Below are 18,275 nucleotides of genomic sequence, written 5' to 3'. Positions count from 1 at the left end.
ACCGTTCGGGCGCTCGACGTCGCCGGTCTACTAATCACCGCCCCTGGCAATCATCATTACGCACACCTGCTCCCCATCGTTACGCACAACTGGACCTCATCATTGAATAGAATAAAACTTTATTGTCCATCCAGGATGGACAATATTTCTTTGGCATCACGTTCCATTAAAAGTATCACAAACACATACATTCTCACATCAGACACATTTAAACCAGTCAGTCCATCATGCTGCATACACTAAAAACATAGAGGACATTAATACATTCCCTCACAACCGATCACTGTCCCAACTGCACTGGATAGATAAGTACATATACTGATACAATTTACTTTGAATTTAGTAGTCCACCAGCACAAGGAACGAATGAACGTTTGACACGTTCTGCTTGACCATGGGCATTCTGAAGCGCCGGCCAGAGGGAAGCCTCTTGAACTGAGGGTGGGAGGGGTCGCCAACGACAGCCAGTGCCTTCTTTTTGGTTGCCTTGTGGAACAGACTGCTCAAATGTGCATGTGGTCGACCAATTACTTTGCTGGCTGTGTTTACTATTCTGGTCAGTTTGCTTTTGCTCCTCACACTCAGATGACCATACCAGACTGTCATATTGAACGTGAGGATGCTCTCCACCAAGCAGCTGTACACTATTTTAGAACATCCTGGCTGACCCCAAACCCCTTCTATTTCCTGATAAAAATAGGCGCTGGCTTGCTCTATAAAAAATACAGTCTGTAAACTCAGCTTGTTATGAATTTGTGTCCCTAGATATTTTAAACACTCAACCACCTCCACTGGTTGGTCGTTCAGAGACAGTGGTTGGGACATTGGTAAGTTCTTGCTATTGATGATCAGCTCCTTTGTCTTTTTCACATTGATGTGGAGGACACTATTCATGAATGTTGTTGGTCTGTTTAAAATAGCTGTCCCCATCTGACGTAGCATCTTTAAAAAATAATCCTACCAGAGCCATGTCATCCGCGTACTTGAAAAGGCTCACATTGTTTCCTTGGATCTTCATTTCATTAGTGTAGATAGAGAACAACAACGGTGAAAGGACACACCCCTGGGGCGCCGCTGTGTTCAGGGTCAGTTCATCAGAGAGGGCCCCATTCATGAAGTCCTTGATCCAACCCACAAGGCCTCCATTGACATGTAGGTCCAGTAGTCGTTTCAGCAGTGTCTGTATTTGCATTGTCTTGAAAGCTGAACTAAAATAAATAAAATGTGTGCATATGTTTTAGCATGTTGAAGGTGACTAGCCACCATGTTCACCAAGGTCAGGGTAGCATCCTCAGTCCCCCTCTGTGCCTTAGAGGCAAACTGTAATGGGTCCAGTTGATCTGCTATGGACAGGGTAAGGTGCTTACTAACAACCCTTTCCATGCATTTGGTCAAAAGGGGCATGAGGGCCACAGGTCAAAAGTAATTTGGTGATTTGGCCCCTGACTTCTTAGGCACTGGTACAATGGTCGACACCTTCCAGGAGTTTGGCAATGTTCAGGTGCTCAGCAGGAGTTGAAACAGTCGTGTGAAAACTCCCTTGAGTTGGTCGGCGCAGACCTTCAGTACTTTGCCCCGTAGTCCTCCTGGGCCCGGTGCTTTGTGTGGCTTAATATTTGACCAGCAAGAGGCCCCATCGTTCTTTGTTATCTGGACAGGAGAGGATTTGGGGATGCTCTCACATATTTGTTAACTTTCGTCTTTAATGCTTGTCTTGGATTGCCTGTACAGAACCTCTGCTCCACTTTATCCTTGAAGTCCTCTTTTGGTTTCCACATTTTTGACCTGAATTCGTTTTTTTTTTCTCCTTTACAGCATCAGTATCCCCTTTCAGGAATGCACACTTCCTTTCATTGAGGCACATTTTCAAGTCCTTAGACACCCAGGGCTTGTTGTTGGAAAATACTCTGACAGTTTTTGTGTTAATGACAGTATCCTCACAGAACTAGATGTATGATGTAATTCTGTATGTCAACTCATGGGGATCCCTGCACGAGTCAAAGAACACAATCCTTGAGCTCCTCTCTACTCTCCTCTGTCCCTACCTTTTTCGCATTTCACCTGCTGCCTGTATCTCGGAAGGAGATGGATAACGTTATTGTCTGATTTCCCGATGGGTACTGTGCACACTGCCTTGTATGCGTCCTCTACGTTGCCGTAACACTGGTCCAGGATGAGAGTTGAGCGAGTTGGTCAGGTGACATACTGTTGCAGGGTGGGCAGATGTGCGGAAAGGGAGAGTGTATTAAAATCCCCAAGCACAAATACTGTCTGGTCAGTTGATCGTGAAAGCGCAGCATTGAAACAGTGTGTAATCCTGTCAGCAGCTTCCTTATTGTTAGGTCCAGGCACATAGACCAGAATAATGGTAATTTGTCCAAACTCGCGTGGTAGATAGAATGGCCTGGATGATACAACGAGAATCTCATAGTCTCTGGTAAACACTTGTTCAATCACATTACTCTGCATGGCCCAAGTATTATCTACAAAGATGCATAGCCCCTCGCCTATTGATTTATGTGACGTTGTTTTGTCTCCATCTGCTCTAATAACAGTGTATCCATCAATGTTCACATCAACATTGTCCTGCTTGAGCCACATTTCTGTAAAGCAGATTCAATTACTTCTCCTAAAGTCCTCTTCAAATGTAGCCCTTGCCGCTAACTCTTCCAGTTTGTTATTTAATGACCCCACATTTGACAGGGTGATCACCGGGAGTCTGTTCCTGACACCACCTCTTAAGCCTCGCTTCTTCTTAGTTTCCCTTTTTGACTTTGTAGAACAACCATCAGGCAGGGCAATGCTATTTTTAAGAGCGTGGGCTTTATCTCGGAAAGGGAGAAGAAACTCACGGGAGTAGGTGATGGTGGTTGATTTACTCTCTGAATCCATACAACCCCTGGTAGTGATTGTAAAGTTTTCCGCATATTACAGCGATTAGGATTAAGGTCGTTACACATGGTACGTACAATCCACTTTCAAACTTGCGACGTACATGGATTTATACAAAACAAAATTGAACGATATAACTAGAAACAAACAAAAAATTTATTCAGGTGAGCTCAGGGTCTGGCAACAGTACCGCACCCCCAGCCCTTTCATCACCTTGATTACTCTCCCTTTATTTAGCCCTCTGTCATCAGGCAGTGATGGTTTGTGTTCATGTTCAGTACGCTTCTCCTGTTTTGTTTATCTGCCTTGTTTTATTATTAAACTCACCTTCTGCACCTGCTTCCCGATTCCCAGTGTATCCATTACAGATTTATAGCCTGAAATGGCTTCCTGGTAGCTAGTTAGGAGGTTGGGAGATTGGGAAAATATCTTGGCAAGCTAAAGCCAACTCCCCCCCCCCCCCCCCCCCAAAAAAAAATGTAACTGGACAAATCTGAGGGGGCATGTGCCCCCTGTGACCCCTATGGGCATGGCGCCTCTGCCTACACTCCATTAACCCATAGTGGCTAACACTTCACTCCTCAGCTCAAGATGATTTGTTGATTTTTATGCCACATTGAAACAGCTCAAGATGATTTTATGCCCCTTTGCCTAGTTCTAAATGCCAAAATCGGACAAGATAAAGCTTTATTTTGTCATGTTGGATAAAGTCACTAACAAAGCTCGTACAGCTGTTCCTTTTGAGTTCCCATTAGGGCAGGAAGTTAAGTCTCAAATGACTTAGTGCCATTTTAGCCATGCACAAACAAAGTCCTGCGGCCACATCTGAGACATCCAAGCACAATGGTAACCAACAACAGTAAGCAACAACAGTAACCAACAACAAATAACTGATTTTCTTTCTTCTTCTCCAGTTGTAAGGACCTGGGCCTATAGTGCATTCGGAAAGTATTCAGACCCCTTGACTTGTTCCACATTTTGTTACGTTACGGCCTTATTCTAAAATGGATTTAAAAAAATGTCCCCTCATCAATTTACAGACAATAGCCCATAATGACAAAGCAGAAACAGGTTTTTTGATATTTTGCAAATGTATTAAAAATACAAAACAGAAAATACATTATTTACATTTTAAGTATTCAGACCCTTTACTATGAGACTCGAAAAAATTGAGCTCAGGTGTGTCCTGTTTCCATTGATCACCCTTGAGAAGTTTCTACAACATGATTGGAGTCAACCTGTGGTAAATTCAATTGATTGGACATGATTTGGAAAGGCACACACCTGTCTATACAAGTTCCCACAGTTAACAGTGCATGTCAGAGCAAAAACCAAGTCATGTCGAAGGAATTGTCCGGAGAGCTCAGAGAAAGGATTGTGTCGAGGCACAGATCTGGGGAAGGGTACCAACAAATATCTGCAGCATTGAAGGTCCCCAAGAACACAGTGGCCTCCATCATTCTTAAATGGAAGAAGTTTGGAACCACCAAAACTCTTCCTAGAGCTGGTCACCCGGCCAAACTCAGCAATCGTGGGAGAAGGGACTTAGTCAGGGAGATGACCAATAACCCGATGGTCGCTGACAGAGATCTAGAGTTCTTCTATGGAGATGGGAGAACCTTCCAGAAGGACAACGACCTCTGCAGCACTCCACCAATTAGGCCTTTATGGTAGATTGGCCAGACTGAAGCCACTCCTCAGTAAAAGGCATATGACAGCCTGCTTGGAGTTGCCAAAAGGCACCTAAAGACTCTCAGACCATGAGAAACAAGATTCTCTGGTCTGATGAATCCAAGATTAAACTCTTTGGCCTGAATGCCAAGCGTCACGTCTGGAGGAAACCTGGCACCATCCCTACGGTGAAGCATGGTGGTGGCAGCATCATGCTGTGGGGATGTTTTTCAGTGGCAGGGACTGGGAGACTAGTCAGGATCGAGGGAGAGATGAACGGAGCAAAGTACAGAGAGATCCTTGATGAAAACCTGCTCCAGAGTGCAGTTGCCATACCAGGCGGTGATGCAACCGGTCAGTATGCCCTCACTGGTTCAGCTGTATAACTTTTTGAGGATCTGGGGACCCATGCCAAATCTTTTCAGTCTCCTGAGGGGGAAAAGGTGTTGTCATGACCTCTTCATGACTGTCTTGGTGTGTTTGGACCGTGATAGTTTGTTAGTGATGTGGAGACCAAGGACCCGCTCCACTACAGCTCCGTCGATGTGAATGGGGGCCTGTTCGGCCCTCCTTTCCTTGTAGTCCACGATCAGCTCCTTTGTCTTGCTCACATTGAGGGAAAGGTTGTTGTCCTGGCACCACACTGCCAGGTCTCTGACCTTTTCCCTATAGGCTGTCTCATCGTTGTCGGTGATCAAGCCTACCACTTTTGTGTCGTCAGCAAACTTAATGATGGTGTTGGAGTCGTGCTTGGCCCCGCAGTCGTGGGAGAACAGGGAAAACTGGAGGGGACTAAGCACGCACCCCTGAGGGGCCCCCGTGTTGAGGATCAGCGTGGCAGAAGTGTTGTTGCCTACCCTTACTGCCTGGGGTGGCCCGTCATGAAGTCTAGGATCCAGTTGCAGGGGATGGTGTTTAGTCTCAAGGTCCTTAGCGTAGTGATGAGCTTTGTGTGCACTATGGTGTTGAACACTGAGCTGTAGTCAATGAACAGCATTCTCACATCGGTGTTCCTTTTGTCCAGGTGGGAAAGGGCAGTGTGGAGTGCGATTGAGATTGCGTCATCTGTGGATCTGTTGGGGCGGTATGCAAATTGGAGTGGGTCTAGGATTTCCAGCATGATGGTGTTGATGTGAGCCATTACCAGCCTTACAAAGCACTTCATAGCTACTGATATGATTGCTACGGGGCTGTAGTCTTTTAGGCAGGTTACTCGCTTTCTTGGGCACAGGGACTATGGTGGTCTGCTTGAAACATGTAGGTATTACAGACTTGGTCAGGGAGAGGTTGAAGACACTTCCCAGTTGGTCCGCGCATGCTCTGAGTACACGTCCTGGTAATCTGTAATCTGTAGGATTCAATCTTAGTCCTGTATTGAAGCTTTGCCTGTTTGATGGTTTGTCTGAGGGCATAGCGGGATTTCTTGTAAGCGTCCGGATTAGTGTCCGACTCCTTGAACTGGCAGCTCTAGCCTTTAGCTCGGTGTGGGTGTTGCCTGTAATCCATGGATTCTGGTTGAGATATGTACGTACGGTCACTGTGGGACGATGTCATCGATGCTCTTATTGATGAAGCCGGTGACTGAGGTGGTATACTCCTGGAACATATTCCAGTCTGTGCTAGCGAAACAGTCCTGTTGCGTAGCACCTGTGTCATCTGACCACTTCCGTATTGAGCGAGTCACAGGTACTTCCTGTTTTAGTAGTTTTTTTCCCACTTGTAAGCAGGAATCGGGAGGATAGAATTATGGTCAGATTTGCTAAATGGAGGGCAAGGGAGAGCTATGTATGTGTCTCTGTGTGTGGAGTAAAGGTGGTCTAGAGTTTTTTTACTTTTGGGTGTGCATGTGGCATGCTGGTAGAAATGAGGTAAAACGGATTTAAGTTTGCCTGTATTAAAGTCCCCGGCCAATAGGAGCGCCACTTCTGGATGAGCATTTTCTTGTTTGCTTATGGCCTTATACAGCTTGTTGAGTGCGGTCTTAGTGCCAGCATTGGTTTGTGATGGTAAATAGACAGCTACGAAAAAAATATAAATGAAAACCCTCTTTGTAGATAGTGTGGTCTACAGCTTATCATGAGGTACTCTACTTCAGGCGAGCAATACCTCGAGACTTTCTTACTATTAGACTTCGTGCACCAGCTGTTATTGACAAAGAAACACACCCCACGCCTCGTCTTACCAGACGTAGCTGTTCTGTCCTGCCGATTAACGGAAAACCCAGCCAACGGTATATTATCCATGTCACCATTCAGCCGCAATTCGGTGAAACATAAGATATTACAGTTTTTAACCTCTCTGGGCTAGGTGGGACGAAATCGTCCCACCTACGCAACAGCCAGTGTAATCCCGTGGCGCGATATTCAAATACCTTAGAAATGCTATTACTTCAATTTCTCAAACATATGACTATTTTACACCATTTTAAAGACAAGACTCTCGTTAATCTAACCACACTGTCCGATTTCAAAAAGGCTTTACAACGAAAGCAAAACCTTAGATTATGTCAGCAGAGTACCCAGCCAGAAATAATCAGACACCCATTTTTCAAGCTAGCATATAATGTCACATAAACCCAAACCACAGCTAAATGCAGCACTAACCTTTGATGATCTTCATCAGATGACAATCCTAGGACATTATGTTATACAATACATGCATGTTTTGTTCAATCAAGTTCATATTTATATCAAAAACCAGCTTTTTACATTAGCATGTGACGTTCAGAACTAGCATACCCCCCGCAAACTTCCGGTGAATTTACTAAATTACTCACGATAAACGTTCACAAAAAACATAACAATTATTTTAAGAATTATAGATACAGAACTCCTTAATGCACTTGCTATGTCCGATTTTAAAATAGCTTTTCGGTGAAAGCACATTTTGTAATATTCTGAGTAGATAGCCCGGCATCACAGGGCTAGCTATTTAGACACCCACCAAGTTTAGCCCTCACCAAAGTCAGATTTACTATAAGAAAAATGTTATTACCTTTGCTGTTCTTCGTCAGAATGCACTCCCAGGACTTCTACTTCAATAACAAATGTTGGTTTGGTTCAAAATAATCCATAGTTATGTTCAAATATCCTCTGTTTTGTTCGTGCGTTCAAGACACTATCCGAAAGGGTAAAGAAGGGTGACGCGCCCGACGCGTTTCGTGACAAAAAAATTCGAAATATTCCATTACCGTACTTCGAAGCATGTCAACCGCTGTTTAAAATAAATTTTTATGCAATTTTTCTCGTAAAAAAGAGATAATATTCCGACCGGGAAACCGTGTTTTAGTTCAAAGAAAGAGAAAATAAAAACATGGGGTCGCCTCGTGCACGCGCCTCAGTCTCATTGTCCTCTGATAGACCACTTACCAAAGGCGCTAATGTTTTTCAGCCAGGGGCTGCAAAGACATTCAGCTTTTTCCCGGGTTCTGAGAGCCTATGGGAGCCGTAGGAAGTGTCACGTTACAGCAAAGATCCTACGTTTTCAATAAAAAGAGTCAAGAAGCCCAAGGAATGTTCAGAGAGGGCACTTCCTGTACAGAATCTTCTCAGGTTTTTGCCTGCCATATGAGTTCGGTTATACTCACAGACACTATTCAAACAGTTTTAGAAACTTTAGGGTGTTTTCTATCCAAAGCCAATAATTATATGCATATTCTAGTTTCTGGGCAGTAGTAATAACCAGATTAAATCGGGTACGTTTTTTATCCGGCCATGTAAATACTGCCCCCTAGCCCTAACAGGTTAATGCCCCGTTGGTAGGATATTCTCGAACAAAGGTCATCCAGTTTATTTTCCAGTGATTTACATGTTGGCCAGCAGAACTGATGGTAGAGGCGGGTTACTACCATAGCACGGTTGGTTGGGAGCCCGTAAAACGGCAGCCATCCCCTCCAGCGCCATTCTCAACCATTGAGTGGCATGATGGCACAAACGGGTCTGGGATCAGGCTACAGATCATATAACAAGTGATATGTTTCTCTCTTCTCCAGTTGTAAGGACCTGAAGTATGACTATAGGTCATTGCCATCTACCTCAGTGGTGATCGCCTTCTACAACGAGGCGTGGTCCACGCTGCTACGCACTGTCCACAGTGTCCTGGAGACATCACCTAACTTACTGCTACGAGAGGTGGTGCTGGTGGACGACTATAGTGACAGAGGTACAATCATAGACATACATGGCCTGCATGTGCTGATCTAGGATCAGGTCCCCCCTGTCCATGCAATTTGTGTTAATTGTGATTTAAAAGCCAACATCCTAGATCATTCTCCTACTCTGAGACCCTGATGGACAGACTGGCTTGGCTAGAGTAGACATGATATGCCATTCTGCCTGCCAAAGCAAATGACAGACAATATATGATGAATTTGACATTCAATATGTTAAGGTCACAGGTGTAGTGCACAGTTTTTGCTCTGTACTGAAAGTGCTCTTTCTTGAAAACTTGACTTCTGACATGCAACGTTTTTTTGTGGACTAATGAACAAAATACAAAATAAAGTTTTTGAGTGAACTATCCCATTGAATACATTTCAGTAATTTTGAATGCCAGTTGGTAAACATGCAGCCTTGCTCATCGGTCACTATTTAACCCACTCATGATGTAGTATTGGCCCAATGAGTCACTAGAAATATTTTATAAGATTTCTGTCAAGTAGTTGGTTGTATTATTTAATTAATTATCAATTAACCACAAAGTTCAGGCACACCTATTAGCTGAACCACCCTGTGGTAACATAACACATTACACAATTCTTTTTGTTAGTCGAGGAAATGTACAATCTTGCTTTCCATCAATCATGAAATGTAAACAACAGCCCTTTTTGTTCCCCCGCAGCTCATTTGAAGGAGCCGTTGGAAAACTACATCTCCAGCTTGAAGAAGGTGCGTCTGATCCGGGCCAGGAAGAGGGAGGGCCTGGTGCGGGCCAGGCTCCTGGGGGCCTCCATTGCCACGGGTGACGTGCTGACCTTCCTGGACTGCCACTGTGAATGTCACGAGGGCTGGCTGGAGCCCCTGCTCCACAGGTGAGAAACCGTTATAACCTGTAACCCTGTTATACTGCAACCCCCGCTTCCGGCCGCCAACCATGTTATAACCCTGTTATACTGCAACCATGTTATAACCCTGTTATACTGCAACCCCCTGCTACCTGCCACCATTCCTGTTATAACCCTGTTATAACCCTGTTATACTGCAACCCCCTGCTACCTGTCGCCCAACCCTGTTATAACCCTGCTATACTGCAACCCTGTTATAACCCTGTTATAACCCTGTTATACTGCAACCCCCTGCTACCTGCCACCAACCCTGTTATAACCCTGTTATACTGCAACCCCCTGCTACCTGCCGCCAACCATGTTATAACCCTGTTATACTGCAACCCCCTGTCGCCCAACCCTGTTATAACCCTGTTATAACCCTGTTATACTGCAACCCCCTGCTACCTGCCACCAACCCTGTTATAACCCTGTTATAACCCTGTTATACTGCAACCCCCTGCTACCTGTCGCCCAACCCTGTTATAACCCTGTTATACTGCAACCCTCTGCTACCTGTCGCCCAACCCTGTTATAACCCTGTAATAATCCTGTTATAACCCTGTTATACTGTAACCCCCTGCTACCTGCCGCCAACCATGTTATAACCCTGTTATACTGCAACCCCCTGCTACCTGCCGCCAACCCTGTTATAACCCTGTTATACTGCAACCCCCTGCTACCTGTCGCCCAACCCTGTTATAACCCTGTTATACTGCAACCCTCTGCTACCTGTCGCCCAACCCTGTTATAACCCTGTAATAATCCTGTTATAACCCTGTTATACTGCAACCCCCTGCTACCTGCCGCCCAACCCTGTTATAACCCTGTTATACTGCAACCCCCTGCTACCTGCCGCCCAACCCTGTTATAACCCTGTTATACTGCAACCCTCTGCTACCTGTCGCCCAACCCTGTTATAACCCTGTAATAATCCTGTTATAACCCTGTTATACTGTAACCCCCTGCTACCTGCCGCCAACCATGTTATAACCCTGTTATACTGCAACCCCCTGCTACCTGCCACCCAACCCTGTTATAACCCTGTTATACTGCAACCCTCTGCTACCTGTCGCCCAACCCTGTTATAACCCTGTTATAACCCTGTTATACTGCAACCCCCTGCTACCTGTCGCCCAACCCTGTTATAACCCCTTTTATACTGCAACCCTCTGCTACCTGTCGCCCAACCCTGTTATAACCCTGTTATACTGCAACCCCCTGCTACCTGCCGCCAACCATGTTATAACCCTGTTATACTGCAACCCCCTGTCGCCCAACCCTGTTATAACCCTGTTATAACCCTGTTATAACCCTGTTATACTGCAACCCCCTGCTACCTGCCACCAACCCTGTTATAACCCTGTTATAACCCTGTTATACTGCAACCCCCTGCTACCTGTCGCCCAACCCTGTTATAACCCTGTTATACTGCAACCCTCTGCTACCTGTCGCCCAACCCTGTTATAACCCTGTAATAATCCTGTTATAACCCTGTTATACTGTAACCCCCTGCTACCTGCCGCCAACCCTGTTATAACCCTGTTATACTGCAACCCCCTGCTACCTGTCGCCCAACCCTGTTATAACCGTTATACTGCAACCCTCTGCTACCTGTCGCCCAACCCTGTTATAACCCTGTAATAATCCTGTTATAACCCTGTTATACTGCAACCCCCTGCTACCTGCCGCCAACCCTGTTATAACCCTGTTATACTGCAACCCCCTGCTACCTGTCGCCCAACCCTGTTATAACCCTGTTATACTGCAACCCCCTGCTACCTGTCGCCCAACCCTGTTATAACCCTGTTATACTGCAACCCCCTGCTACCTGTCGCCCAACCATGTTATAATCCTGTTATACTGCAACCCCCGTGCTTACTTCTGCATTCTTCTCCTTTTCCTCCCAGGATAAAGGAGAAGCCATCGGCTGTGGTCTGTCCCGTCATCGATGTCATCGACTGGAACACTTTTCAGTATCTAGGCAACTCTGGGGAACCCCATTTAGGAGGATTTGATTGGCGGCTGGTCTTCACCTGGCACCCAGTGCCAGAGTATGAGCAGAAACACAGACGCTCTGCCATCGACGTCATCAGGTCTGTGGTACCCTAAAATCCCCAGTGTATCGGAGAGGAAAATAGCTCATTTAGGATTGGACTATCAAGATGTACTTTAAAATGACATGCATATTATTAGAGATCAATAATTGTTATAAACACCATATACTGTATAATTTCTGATAATTATGGAACAAGTTTTCAAGATCTGCTCTAAGCTGTGTGTGTTTTGGTCCCAGGTCTCCTACTATGGCTGGTGGGCTGTTTGCTGTCAGTAAGAACTATTTCCATTACCTGGGGACGTACGACACAGGCATGGAGGTGTGGGGAGGAGAGAACCTAGAGTTCTCATTCAGGGTGAGTGTGTGTGAGAGAGAGTTTGTGAGCATAGTGTCTGAGCAACAGAGTGAGTGAGTGAGTGTGTGAGCTGTTTATCCATTGCTTCTTTCTGACATTGCTGTCATAAGTTAAAAACTCACTGGAATCCTGTAACGGATGGTCACCATATCGTTGTGAAATATGTGTGTTGATTCACTATACTCTGAGTTTTACAAAACATTAAGAACACCTTCCTAATATTGAGTTCCACAGGGATGCTGGCCCTTGTTGACTCCAATGCTTCCCACAGTTGTGTCAAGTTGGCTGGATGTCCTTTGAGTGGTGGACCATTCTGGATACACACAGGAAACTGTTGGGTGGAAAAAACATACACAATCCATATCTCAATTGTCTCAAGGCTTAAAAATCCTTCTTTAACCTGTCTCCTCCCCTTCATTCACACAGATTGAAGTGGATTTACAAGTGACATCAATAAGGGATGATAGCTTTCACCTGGATTCACCTAATCAAAATAATGTTAAAGAACTCGGGACCAAAAGTTCTCACAGTCAATAAAGTTGCACATTTTGAAGAATTTAAACCAGCACAGAGCTCATGTTTTCCTTGATCAGGTTACTTCCTGTGGGACAGAAAACAAGACCGCCGCAACAGAACTCCCTCCCGTTCATTGTGCTGCCTGATTGAATCATGGTGTGTGTTAACTCGAAATGACACAACGACAAGGTTCCAGTTTAACAAAGTTTACTATACTGTATGAACACACTACAAGGTAGCCATTACACTCACGGCTAGGTCCATCCACGAACTAACTTCCTGCGCAGCCGCACTCTTGACTGAGTGATAGCCCCGTAATAACAGAAATATAGGGATACTTAAAACATGAACTTAACAATCTCCCCCTTTTCTTTAAAGGCAAATTAAACATCAACAACATAATTAAATGTCCAAGTATTATTTAAGTTCCCCATTACAAATGGGTTGTGTGACAGTTTTTATTTGTATTACTCAAGCTGCCACTTTCCATTACTGAGAGCCTGTAGGAGGAGAGCCTGTAGGAGCACAAGACCGGATGCTCCCTTTTTAGTCAGTCAGCAAGCTGTTCCTTTGTGGTCGACCACAGAATCCGCTGGATTCTCTGTGCTTGAATAAGTTCCTTGATGCTGCTAATCTCAAGACGAAGTCTTTTCTCTGTGACAGACTTGGTTGACTTCAAAGCATCAACTAATGAGTAGTTGTCAGTGACACAAACTACAGGTAGAATGTGCCGTTTTGTCTCACCAGTGGTAAGCTCTGAGAACAGAGTTGCAAGAAAGATCGCATTGTCAATTCCATCCGCAAGAGTAAGTGTTTCTCCAGCAAGTGTGCTTCGGACAACCCTTCTGATCCTTTTTGACTGCCAACAGATAGGTGAGAATCTTCCTCCTTCACCCATTAACATGATTAGATGTCCACCTTGTGTGCCTCCATCTGTAAGGTTCCCTAGCGAAGCATCACTGAAGACAACTAGTTTCAAAGAGTCATCTTTTCCAACATGCTGAAACTTTAAAGTCACTTGTTGTGATTTCAGTTTACGAACAACTTTGTTTGCCTCATGAATGGTTTGTACAGTGGCGTGTTTTGTGTTAGATGCCAAGTTGCAACCATCAAACATTACATCAGGTCTACTCTGTCTAGCAACCCATAAAATTTGTCCTATCTTTGACCTCAATTGATCAGCTTCAATTCCACATAGAGGGGAATTCCTTTGTACGGCTCTTGAAGAATCCATGTGAATGGGTTGAAGATTCTTGATATAGCTCTCCTGTTGCATCAGTATTGTCCCATCAACTGTAATAAACTCTATGCCAACATAACAAAAATTATCATGCTCCTCACGGCCAACCTGGAAAACAGATTTGAGGTTTGGAATCACAGTTGTAGCAAAGGTCTGTGAGCCACCCCAGATGAAGTCATCAACATGACAGGCAAGTACTCCAGTCACACTGCAGTCTTGATCAAGCCAATAGAAGACTGCAGGATCCACTTGTGACAGTTTTCCACCTGTATTCAGCATTGTTGCCTTGACTTTGTTGTACCAGTAGAGTGATGCATCTGCCAGTCCATACACGCACTTCTTTAGTTTCCACAGTGTTCCTTCGCATTTAGCTTCAGGCGGAGGTCGGATGTGAATGTCCCTTGACAGCTCTGTTCCCTGCAAAAATGCAGATTTGATGTCTATGGAATTAAGTTTCCATTTTTTCTGGCAGATCACGGACATCAGCAATCTGAGTGACTCTGAGGCGCATGTCGGTGAGTCTTTTGGGAGTTGTTTAGCAGCCAGCTCCTCAAAACCTCTAGCCACTAGACGTGCTTTAGGCACTATTCCAGTTAAGGACTCTTTAAGGGTACACACCCACCTTGTTGAGACACATTTTTGGCCAATGTCTGTAACTTCCTCAAACACTCAATTTTTCCTCCAATTACTGAGCTCATCTAGCTTAGCTGAGTCAAATGACACGTCCTTTGTTTCAAGTACATCATCATTTTGAATGTCATTCTGTTTTTCTCGATTTTCCATTGGTTCAATTCTGAGATGATCTACAAGTGACAGGTCAGCTGACCCTGTTGTACCAGAAAGTGTAACTGGTTCAGAGTACTGCAAGTTGTACCAGTTCTGGTGTTTTCCTTTGGCTTTTCCTGCTCGTCCAATGACGGTTGCTGTATGTGGAATACCACTTTCTCTGTCCATATATTTAACAGTTTGTCCAGTTTTCAGATTGGAACATCCATGTTGTCTTAACACATGTGGCTGTTGTTGAATGTTTTCCTCATTTGAACGCTCAACAGTATTATCTGTGGCATGTTTGAAGGTCTCTGCTTCATTTCCTGGGTCAGTTTCAGTGTCCATATCATTGGATGTGACATCTGGTAGGTTTGTGTCTGTTACTGTCTCCTTTTCATTAGGATGATTCTCAGCAACAGCCCCTCTATCTTGTTGATCATTTACTTTCCGCAATCTTGAGTGATGCACCCTGACAATGATGCCTCCGTGCCTCACAAATATCACCACACCATCTTGGCCAATGACTACTCCCGGTCCCTTCCACTCTTGACAGTCAACTCGTTTGTAGTACTCTTTGTTTCCAGTTTCGTACTTCTCATCGGTGGGTCGTAGCTGTTTACGCAGAGCCCTGCGAATTCTTTCTGAGCACTCTGCTTCAGTGAACGCTTTTCTCGCTGCATGTAGTGCTGACAGGTGCTGTCCCACCCATGCACTCACACTGGTCCCTTCTAGTGCTGGTGGCTTGTCAACCAGTACAGAGGGAAGATTAGGGTTCTGCCCGAACACTAGTTGGTATGGGCTGTAACCATGAACATTGTGCATTGAGTTTTTTGCCATCAAAGCCCAATCTAGGGCTGTGTTCCAGTCACATCCATTGTCTTGCTTCACTTTCAGCATGATCTCTGTGAGTGTTTGATTGTGTCTCTCCAGAAGTCCATTGCTCCATGGACTGTATGCAGCAGTTGTCTTTACTTCCATGTTGAAGTTCTCTGCCATTTCTCTTATTTCATTATTATTGAATTCTCCTCCATTGTCACTGTACAATTTCTGGGGAGGGCCATGCACACTTACCCAGGAATGAATGAAGTGCCTGACGATGTCACTGGGTTTCTTTGTATTCACAATGCTTCCAGCGCTGAAGCGTGTGAAGTGGTCGATTATGTGAAGGTACCACACACTTGGTGCTAACTCATGTAGATCTACAGCCACTGTTTCATTGTACTTGGAAGCTAGTGGCAAACCAACAGCTGGTTTGGGCATAGGTTTACTGTATTTTTGACATGTCTCACAATTGTTAACTATCTGCTGTAGAATGGAAATACTCTCATCATCATTATTCCCTGAACTGTTGAGTAACTTCTTAAGTCTGTCAACTGTAGCATGTCCAAACGGTTTGTGAAGCTTTAACAATACTTTGTGTTTTTCTTTTGTGTTCATGTTCTCTGTGACTGTCAGAATCTCCATGTGCTCTGTGTCCGTCCGAATCTCATTTTTGCATGGACTCTGTGTGATGTCTTTGTCTAACATGTTTACACAATAGTGGCCTGAGGTAGTAAGTTCAAGAGTCACTGGTTGTTTAAACATCACTGCCTTGTCATTTTTTATGTCTAGTACAGCCCCTGCCTTCTTGAGGGAAGCTTTGCTTAATTGTAAGGGGATATCTGTAGGGACCACCTCTGTTTCAATGTGACACTTAGTCTGACCAATTTTTGCTGGTATCTTAACTCTCTTGGTAGAATGGACAATTCTCCCATCTCCAAATTTGAAAGCTCTGTTGCTTGGTGTGTCAATCATATTTTGTACTTCTTTCATATTTAGTTCACTAACATAGCTATCAAGCCATTTTGCACCACACACTGTCCGTGTACATGCAGTATCAATCACAGCAGATCCTAAGGATTCAACTATAAAAATCTCAGTATCAGAAGCAGATTCATTTGAAAACAGTGTAATGTTACACTGCTCTATATCTGTGTTTACATTTTCCTCTGTTAGTTTAACTTGTTCATTTTTATGAGGACAGTCTTTAACCCAATGGTAAGTGCTTTGACAAACAGCACATTTTGATCTCCTTCCATATTTGTCCAGTGGATTTGTTCCGGGAAATGGCGCCCTCTTCAGGTTGTCTTGAGAACGTGACTTTTTGGCGCCTTTTCTCTGCTGCTCAGTGTAATTTGCTCCGTCACTCGCTTGCATTCCATCTGTTAACGGCGCGACAGACGTCTTTTCACCAAAAATTCTTTTTAGTGCCGACTTCATTGATGCAAAAGTCAGTACAGTACAAGCAGTCAAAGCCAACTGTTTCTCCCTACCATCTAGACAGGCAGTATCTAGCAACTTGAAAGCTAACAACTTGAAATCAATGATGTAGTCCGTCATTGCAACCGAAATATCTCTCGAAACACTGTCAAAGTTTGAATATGCCTCGTAGGCACGGTCTTTCTCTTCTTTAAGAAATACAGAATCCAGTGCTCTGATCAAAGTTCCCATACCATCATCATTGTTCAAATCCTCAACGGATATTTCCAGTGCTGTATCTCTCGCTCTTCCCTCGAGCGATAATACCACCGCAAGTGCTTGCTTTTTCGCGTCCAGATTAGTAACTCGTGTCCAGATTCCAAGTTCATTTTTCCAACTTTTGTACGACCTCTTCTCGTCGAAGCGAGGTGGCACATTGTAGTTATTAGCCATCCTCTGCTACCAATGTTAACTCGAAATGACACAACGACAAGGTTCCAGTTTTCAAAGTTTACTATACTGTATGAACACACTACAAGGTAGCCATTACACTCACGGCTAGGTCCATCCACGAACTAACTTCCTGCGCAGCCGCACTCTTGACTGAGTGATAGCCCCGTAATAACAGAAATATAGGGATACTTAAAACATGAACTTAACAGTGTGTAGCTAATAATGTTCTCGTGTTGCTCCTGCTGTTGTTGTTATTTAGATCTGGCAGTGCGGGGGCAGCCTGGAGATCCACCCCTGCTCCCACGTGGGCCACGTCTTCCCAAAGAAGGCCCCCTACTCGCGGAGCAAGGCCCTGGCCAACAGCGTGCGTGCTGCTGAGGTCTGGATGGACGAGTACAAGGAGTTGTACTACCACCGTAACCCCCACGCTCGCCTGGTAGGCCAGCCCTGAACAGGGACTACGAAAGCTAGCAAAATGTGTGACTGCGGAGTTTGAAAGTTTATGGTGCTGCGATTGTTGGTTAGGAGCTGTAGGGGAGGTGGTAATATTTTGTATGCATGCGCAGCTTTCAAAGTATTGATCAAATGCACTCATGCCTTTCCCTGACTGTAGACTAGAGGCCTATCAGAAGGATTGATTAATCACATCTTTTCACCTCTGAGGACACACACCACTCCCCGCATGCTACTCTGTAAATGCTCTCCTGATTGAGTGACACTTGTGATGCATAAGGACATAAGGGACACCCGAGGTGACACTCCGTACGGTGTGAGATTACCATCGAGAGGCACAGCTCAGTGAGTCAGAAACGCTCCGTCCCGGGAAAACCCAAGTGCCAGGTTGCCAACAGGTTCAAATAAAATAACATGTTTTCTAATACCTCAGCTGGGCGTGATTGAGCTGTCACAATGAAACCAACAAAATAGTTGCAAAAGTGCAAAGGCCGCCCATCAGGCACTTCAAGGAGGCTAAAGCAAACGCTAAAAGTGTTTGAACCGAGGCCTGCCAAGGTACCAGGCTGCCAGTGTGTGTCATTAAAGG

At 44.8% G+C, this 18,275-nt stretch overlaps 1 protein-coding gene across 1 annotated transcript in view; it reads left to right on the top strand.

Annotated features, from left to right (window-relative positions):
* Positions 1-18,275, top strand: part of LOC106570446 (polypeptide N-acetylgalactosaminyltransferase 12) — a 36,762-nt gene that overhangs the window by 3,530 nt on the left and 14,957 nt on the right. Inside the window, exons 2-6 of the mRNA XM_045694884.2 lie at positions 8,555-8,724; positions 9,403-9,592; positions 11,515-11,700; positions 11,901-12,018; positions 17,493-17,669. Coding sequence (XP_045550840.2) covers positions 8,555-8,724; positions 9,403-9,592; positions 11,515-11,700; positions 11,901-12,018; positions 17,493-17,669 — 841 coding nt within the window. The remainder of the gene's footprint in view (positions 1-8,554; positions 8,725-9,402; positions 9,593-11,514; positions 11,701-11,900; positions 12,019-17,492; positions 17,670-18,275) is intronic.

The sequence above is a fragment of the Salmo salar genome, chromosome 14, assembly GCF_965601325.2.
Source record: "Salmo salar chromosome 14, fSalSal1, whole genome shotgun sequence".
NCBI classification, from domain to species: domain Eukaryota; kingdom Metazoa; phylum Chordata; class Actinopteri; order Salmoniformes; family Salmonidae; genus Salmo; species Salmo salar.
This window is presented reverse-complemented; position numbering and strand designations above follow the sequence as displayed.